General features: G+C 43.4%; 1 protein-coding gene across 2 annotated transcripts; it reads right to left on the bottom strand.

The window, feature by feature from the left end:
* Positions 1-320: 320 nt before the first annotated feature.
* On the bottom strand, positions 321-6,782 carry arhgap11a (Rho GTPase activating protein 11A). Of its 2 annotated transcripts, none has more exons than XM_069662030.1 (12): positions 6,443-6,782; positions 5,573-5,640; positions 5,376-5,472; positions 5,032-5,288; positions 4,760-4,923; positions 4,532-4,672; positions 4,230-4,304; positions 3,670-3,843; positions 3,448-3,577; positions 3,180-3,291; positions 2,397-2,511; positions 321-2,304 (listed from the first exon to the last, which is right to left on the bottom strand). In XM_069662030.1, exons 1-12 carry the CDS (start codon positions 6,569-6,571, stop codon positions 848-850), a joined length of 2,919 nt encoding a protein of 972 aa, XP_069518131.1. In that variant the 5' UTR covers positions 6,572-6,782; the 3' UTR covers positions 321-847. The 2 variants fall into 2 exon arrangements, with proteins under 2 accessions (XP_069518131.1, XP_069518132.1); XM_069662031.1 differs by having other exon boundaries at positions 3,174-3,291.
* Positions 6,783-7,810: the final 1,028 nt, after the last annotated feature.

The following is a 7,810-nucleotide window of genomic DNA, read 5'->3' on the forward strand; positions in this document are numbered from 1 at the left end:
TAGACACCAGACACACAAAATCTTTTAAAGAAAATGCTTAAAAAAACAGCTAAGAAACATTTAATCGAAACGTAGCTGCAACAGTCAGTGTAACGTGTTTTTGACAGAATAAATGACTGATCTCTATCACAACAGTAGCATGCTTCAGTGAACGTGTCAGTCTGACGTAGTTTGAGCAGTGGCTGTATGGCTCCCCCTTGTGGCTCAAACAAGTACCAATTATTCACCTAGATTAGAGGAGTTTAACTGAAGACAAACATGGAGGTACATGCTGTTTGATTTTATTTGAAGCAGATCACAAAGCATTTATACTGGTTGATGGTTTAGAAATAGACAGATGATGCGATCAATACTGTTTGGCCTTTTTTTTCTCATAAAATCCAACAAAAGGTGCATTTTTCCCCTATTTTCATCATAATGACGACAGTAAGAAAATATTCTGCAATAAAAGAAACAGCTTCACTTTAAGTAAACAGTTTTTTTAAAAACTAAGGATTAGATATAAAATGCATAAATAAAAGCGTAAGACGTAATCTAAGCATTTCCAGTCATACCGTCATTTACATTTCAGATCGTTTGGCCTGCACACTACAGTCTAAAACAATATCAAACTTATAGGCTTATGTGTTGATACTACGTTTGTAAACTTGTTTTACTAGAGTAAAACAAACATAAGGCATATGAATATCTCCCATTAAGGCCCTAACGCAACACAAACGACACCTAGCGTAGTTACAAATAAATTAAAAGCCCTGAAATCGTGGATATTGTAGGAGGGAATGTTTGATGTCATGTAGTCCGAGCAGACAGAGAGCTGCGTAAAGAGGAGGAATGATAAGATTGTGGACTATAAGTCTACAGGCTTGGTGGCAGACAGCAGGCGTGCTTGGTTCAGAGGGTTTCTGGGTGAACCTCTGTAATGGGTCATGTCCTTCTCTGCTAGCTGCTGTACCAGAGGCTTCTGAGCTCCTGGATCAGAGACACCACAGTCTGCTTTGGTCTTCGCTTGGACCTTGTTGGTCACGTCACAGAGGGCGATAGCTTTGGCTTTACGGGCCAGGGTGCTCGGCTTTTTGGGTGGGACCGGTGGTGGTTTCTTTTTGGCTGGTCCCACCTGTGCCTCCCCCTGTAGGGGCTGCAGTTGTGGGTGAGGGGAGAGGCCGCTCTCCAGGCTCACTGCCTTCACCACCTGAGCACTCTGACCGACGGTGAGTTCTACATTTCTCTTGGGCCTCCTGTTCTCTCCCAGCAGAGAGTTCATCCTGCGGATGGTCTGACGTACCGGGGTGCGCTGGAACCTGAGCGGTGATCGGATCATTTTGGCCGTGGGGCCTCTGGGAGAACGAAGGGTGAGCCTGTTGAAGTGTTGAATGTGGTCGGCAACACGATACTTTTCATTCTCCAGGCTTTGAGGTGAGAGGGGCTGGTTTTGGACTTTTGTACCGATCTCCTGGGAAGATTCCTTTTCTTCATGTACCGCACTGTCACTAACCATGATACTGAGTTTAGGAGGTGTGCCAAATTCTTCTCCCAGGCCAAGATCCAGTTTGTATGGAGTGGACTGCAGCCCAGAGGAGACGCCCAGCGTGAACAGAGCGGGACTGTGGATGTCGAGAGCATCGATCAACCTGCTGCAGTTCATCTGCTCCACCTCTCTCACGCTCTCTCCCACCGTGGAGCCGTTGTGGCTGCTGATGGGAGCAGCACAAGGAGGACTTTTATCAGCCTTTACAGCTGGACTGAAGGATACACCAGACTCAAAAATCACACTGTCAATATGCAGAGGTGATAAAGCGGCAATTTCAATCTGACCAAAGGTAATGTTCTGATCAGGAGCCAGGCGGCTCTGCTGAGCTGGTGACCTGAAGGCGTCTTCGTCCACAGAGCGAACTGTGACTGTGGGAGTTTCTGATGGAGGGACGACGATGCTGTCTGCTGGATTTGTTGTTCCCGTAGAGCAGCAGGTGTCCTGTACGACAGCTCGGAGGTCGCTGCCTGACTTCTTTATTTTCAGCAGGGTGGGACCGGGGTGGGTCTGTGTTTCAGCGATGGAGCTCTCACTCTCCAAGCTCTCAGCGCTAGAAGCACAGCAAAGCTTCTTGGGAAGGCTGGCAGCCGCCGGGGGCTTCGTTATGACGATGGCTGGCTCAGACGTGTAGCTGCTCTTTAGGCGCATGTTCATGGGAGTGTCTGTGAAAGATCCTCCACACACGGGCGTCTCCCTGCTCCACGAGGTGCCAAAGGCAGATGGGTCACACTGTGGCGTCAGCAGGTTGTCTTCAGACTTACTGATGAACTTGGAGCCTGGAAAACAAAGTAAGATATTACCAAGTATCACAACAAATATATATGCAACACTGCATGACAACTAAAATGTTTTTCTTTTTGTTACTTACTTTTTGATTCAGCTTTTCTTGGCAGAACTGAGGGACTGAACTCAGTCTCTTCAGTGAAACAGAAGCCGGTGGTGCTCTCCTGAGTGGCAAGGCGCAAGCCGATGGACTCTGATCCCTTTATCACCAGCATGAAATGAGAAATGAAAGATGACAGAAACTTAGAGGATTATTTTGTTAAAAAGGACCCCACAGATGTTACCCATTCAGTTGTTAATGTAATGATCGTTGGGGTTAGATCTTCAGAGGACGATAAAAATCACTCAGAAGAAACAGGATATTTGATTTGTTGGTCAACAACTTTTTATTCAGTCATGAATATACATATAGCTTTAGAGCATTAGAAAGTCATGCACCTTTAACCTTTAAGCACTCGTCCAATGTACCCCCAACAGGTTACAATATATTTTATATACTTTAAGTATAACAACATTCTTCCACCTGAGTGCTTAACATCTGTGAAAACTGAGCACAGGAAATACCCCCGACTTTGTACCACACAAATATGAACACAAGTTATTTTGTAAATATAAAATTAATTCACTCTTTTTTTTTTAAACCGTGCATGCATTCATTTTTAGTGTTAGCTTAAAGTAAACTTAGAATGTTACACAATAAAAGTGCTCGTGCAACAACAAGAACACCCCATGTGCAAATATGACAGTAGATTTTTAATGTAGTTATTTACATGTATGCCTGAATGCACTTGATTATCAGTCTTTGTTAAAGTCATTATCTGCTAACCAGATAAGTGGAATGTGAACTCTATCGGGCGACCACACTTACAGCTTCTTTGCTGCTCTTCCCGAGGCTAAAACGCATACGCAGAGATTTGCGTGGTGCGTGTTCTTTCTTGTCGACTTTAGGAGAGAAGCAGCCAGCTCTGCCAGACTCCACTCTGAAAAGGGTACACATCAGAACAATGATCAGCATTAGATAAGCTAAGAACACCATGTAACATTAAGGCTAATATTTACACACTGTAATCTCTCTGCATTAGAAAGTATTGGTTGAAATACGGTGCTGTGTGAAGCTGGATAGAGAAGGTGTGTACCTGTTGACTGCATGTCTGCTGCTAAGTCTCCGGCTCTTTCTCCTTACTGAGGTAGCCGACTGCCTTCTGGACCTCCCTGCTGAAGACAGGACATTGTGGGAAGCGTCCAAGACCCCAGAGGCGCTGTAAGCTACAACATAAAAAGGGAAACATCTAAGTTAACCACATGCTTTATAGATAACACAATACTAGGTACTCCATTCATCAATCGATCATCAATACCTGATCCAGGAGTGGAGGTGCCGCTGAACAAAGTATTGGGCAGTAACTCTATCCCGAGGCTCTTTTTCACTGATCTACGTTTCTTGTTCGAGAATCCAAAAGAGTGACCGGACTCCAAAGGAAGCTTTCGCTTTGAGGTTGGGGTTGCAATCACAGGGGTGGCAGAGGAAAAGACTGGCAAATCACAAAGAAAGAGTATTATTAAAATATAGGAGATGATTTTATATTTCAAAACATTCCTGAGATGATTGTGAGCCAAGGCACTGAGAAAATAAGCAGGTCGGACTGAAATCTGCAGAAAATGATCCATGCAAAGCAGGCAAAGAAAAACAAGAGGCAACAGGTATCAGAAAAATATCATAGAATTTCACGTCATTCACATCAAGGCGTATGAATCAACTGCATTTGAGGCGCACCAGAAGATTAAATATGAAATGAAATAAAGTTTGATTTCTATGCAAAGAACAGAAGGCTTGTCGTTTGTGCACAGCAGATGGATTACTTTAGTATTATCATGCTACATGACGGGCAATACGAGCTCCTCTGACCACATTACATACCGAGACTGTCTGACTGCGAGGCATTTGTTGGAGTTCTATTAGTTTTTATCTTATTCAGAGCACCACTGACCATATCTGCAATATGAGAAACCGAGCCATGTAAACACTTCAAAAGAATAATGATTCATTTATAGTTACTGTGATACATACTGGGTCCCTTTGTTTACTTGAATGTGTGCGTCTTTTGCTGACTAAATGCATCTCATATGGTTGTACCGGTGAAGCTGGAATTTAACCGTCTAATTCAAGATTTGCTTTGAACCTTTGACCAAATAAAGACATCTTTAATGATGCCGTCTTACCTCCGAAGCTGCGTCTGTGTCTCTTCTTCATCCCCGAGTTTAAGTCCAGCTCCTCCAGTCCTTCGTGAGTAGGGGACAGAACCCCCGCCTCGCAGCCCAGCATGGCTGGGATTCTCTCTTGAAGAAACGGTGGTAACACACCTGAGCCAAACAGACAAAAATATTGAGTGTTAAAAGGACGATGTCAAACAGAGGATGTGGAGTTCAAATGCTTGAAGTCTTTCATACCGAAGCTGTGGGCATTCTCTATGAAGCAGTGAATGATGGCTGCCTGCAGCTTTAACCGTTTCTCAGTGTTGCTGTTCATCTTCTCTGTACCGTCTCCGAAGTGAAGGAGGTTGGGAGCCAAGATTACAGACAGGTTACTGCTGTCCATCTTGTTTTCTGCACTCCTGCGATAAAGCAAAGAAAAACAGCAGTGATTTATAAGTGAGAATAAATGTGAAATAAAATAAAACATTTTAAAACAGTAGGTGGAAGATGATGTGTTATCACAGTACCTCTTCGACACATTGTTGAGGAAGTCAAAAAAGTGACGCAGGACGCTCAGGTTCCTGTCAGGTAGCACACACGACACCAGCATGGTGGCAGCGGTCCTCTCCTCCTCAGTGGGGAGCTGCTGGGCCTTGAGGAAGGCCTCCTGCAGATCTGTCGGAAGCACCGGCTCCGGCAGCTCCCTGAAGAACTGCTTCACCAGACCAGCCACATCACAGGGAAGTGCGGAGGACAAGCACTCTTCACCCGCGTCCAGTTTAGCCTGGGAAGAAAAGAGGTTGTTGTGTTAGACCTCTCTTGGGGTCAAGGTCCTTCGGTGAATGTGGGGTCAATTTCAGCCATCACTCACCCTGAGTGCTTTCAGGCGGATGACGGAGCCGGATTTTCTGAACAGGCCTTCTGTGTCCACATGAGCCATCAGTTGCATACATGCGTCGACCAGGAAGCTAAAGAAGCAGAGAAATGTTGTTGGTATTGAATGTCTGAACAAGATGAGAAAAGAAATAGCTTTTGAGCTCAATGAGGTAAATAAGCGCGTCCACTTGCCTCGGCACAGTGCCACATTCCATATTATAGTACGGCAAGCTCTCCAAGGAGACCCCGAAAACCTTTATCTGGGGAAAAATCAAAGAAGAAAAATAAGACAGATGAAATTTAAGTCAATTTAACAGCTGGCCTCAAACATACAGAACAATGACGGAAGATAGAGCAGGTAACTTAGGTTGACATTTTCCCCAGTGTTTTCCATGTGTACAAATTATACTTAATTTCACTTCCTGATTCTTTATATGGTCTCTAAAGTAAGTGACATTTCTCTAACCACATTCCCTCGAATGCAGAAGTTGGAAGTTCATTTGAAAAGTCACAAAGTCTCTTGCAACAAAACCTTGTGACTCCTCTTAGCCAATTATGGGTAAAGTCCACAAGATGAACCAGAGCCTTCAGAGATTCTAAAGTTATCGCCCATTAAATCCAGTATGGCATATATGGAGATGGTTGAAGTCTCCTACTTTGATTACAAGATTTATGTCCAAAAACGTCACAATAATGTGCCATAAAGATTTATGTGAAAACATCGCCCTTGTGTGTCTTGTTGGACTTGGCTTTTTATTGCTGGTAAAGAAATTTATGGCGTGAATAATCAGGAGAACAGCCAAACAAAGCATCAGCAGAGACTGACATGGGTGACAACGGCCTGCGAACAAATGGGTTTCATCAGTGGGGGCATGCTTTCAGTAATATGCTAATTTGATTCAACAGGCTAAAGAATAGTTTGCCAAAACTGATACTGTGAATGTTGATTAGTGGTCTGACATAACAGATATTAAAGTCCAAAGTTTTTGAGTCCTTAAGAAAGGCAACTTAACAATAACAATAATAATAATTTTGCTGTTCATTTGCTTTCGTTGAACTTACCGAGCTGCTGGGTGCTGTCTTACAGCTGGCTGCTTTGTTTTTGTTCCAGTTCTTTGTCTTTATCCCAAACGCTGCGCGGAGGTGCTGCACAGCCACCAGGCGCATCACATTTCTCTCCATGACTTTCATTTCTACACGTCTGTCTTGTTCTTTCAAATCACCTTCTAAAAATGTCCCTTACTCTCTTCTGCCAGGATCAAACTTAACATTCGCAGCTGTTTAAGTTTTGTCCTGACACGGAGACTTTCTAACTTCACCACTTTCTCCACATAGATCTGCTAACTCATCCTCACGTGGAACTTAACTTCTCACGAGACGGTTGGTTTTCACAACGGTTTCCTAACGGTGACTGAAAAAGTAAGAGCTACAAAAATAACATTACTCCTCAGTCTTAAGGAGATGTTAACGACTCGACCAGCCTTACATCACGGAGCGACTGGCTAGCTTCAGGCTTCCGTTGCAATGCAGTTAGCTAACTAAAATAAGCAAGTCGCGTTAGATCATTAGCATGAACAAAAATAAAACAGCTTCACGGTGTCCGGCGACTTATAAATACCGTTTGTCTCTTCTGAAGCAGTGAACTATATTATTTACACCGTTTTCAATTCGTCAGCTAGCTAACTGCATTGTGCCCTGGTTAGCTCGTCAAATCGGTTGCGAGGCTGTCTGTTTCCGCAGAGCATTCAAACAGCGGCGCTCCCTACGCTCCGCGCTCTGATTGGCTGAAGATGATTTGAATAACATTCTAATGGGCGTTTGTTTTATTTCCCAGGGCAGCCTCACTGGGCGGGGCGGTTTCTGTTGAACTGAACACTTCCTGTAATCCGGTTGACTCTGGATCTGAAACCAGACGCATCTTTACAGGGGTAAAAGCACACAACTGTGTCTGTACTGCACGTATAAAGACTTTATTGTATTTTATTAGGTTCTAATCAGATGGCGGATTTTCTCTTGCCTGTTTTGGTGCATTTGGGACACATGACGTGTAGCCTCAGTGTAAATGATTTTATAATGTTTAGAAAAAAATAAACATGTAAATCAGAATGGGAGGAGGGTGAAAGTTGAAAGATGGCTAGAAGAAATCTTGTAACTTGGATGAAGACATAAATGTTGCAATGGATTCTAACTGAAATGTTGTGAAGCAATAAATCACAATTGGATCACAAGTTTATTGCACAAGAATTCAAAAGGGGATTGCAACCACAATATTCTCTGTTTTGGCTTTAAATAAAGTGTAACCTCAAGAGCCCTAGCAAGCGCGCCCATGTTAATGGTTCTATCAACTTAATATTTTATTACATTTATATCCCTTTCTTTAAAAAAGAAAAATATAACCCTAGTGCAAGAGGAAAATATACAATGGCGGCA

This window comes from Semicossyphus pulcher, unplaced genomic scaffold, assembly GCF_022749685.1.
Source record: "Semicossyphus pulcher isolate SPU_LCO1_2020_fin unplaced genomic scaffold, fSemPul1.0.p SCAF_14, whole genome shotgun sequence".
NCBI classification, from domain to species: domain Eukaryota; kingdom Metazoa; phylum Chordata; class Actinopteri; order Labriformes; family Labridae; genus Semicossyphus; species Semicossyphus pulcher.

Excerpts from the sequence above, each read along its gene's own strand:
- arhgap11a (XM_069662031.1), bottom strand. The coding sequence starts at position 6,571 with ATGAAAGTCATGGAGAGAAATGTGATGCGCCTGGTGGCTGTGCAGCAC. Across the intron at positions 5,641-6,442 it reads AGACAGCACCCAGCAGCTCG|ATAAAGGTTTTCGGGGTCTC; the intron begins GTAAGTTCAACG and ends ATTTTTCCCCAG. Across the intron at positions 5,289-5,375 it reads TCCGCCTGAAAGCACTCAGG|GCTAAACTGGACGCGGGTGA; the intron begins GTGAGTGATGGC and ends TTTTCTTCCCAG.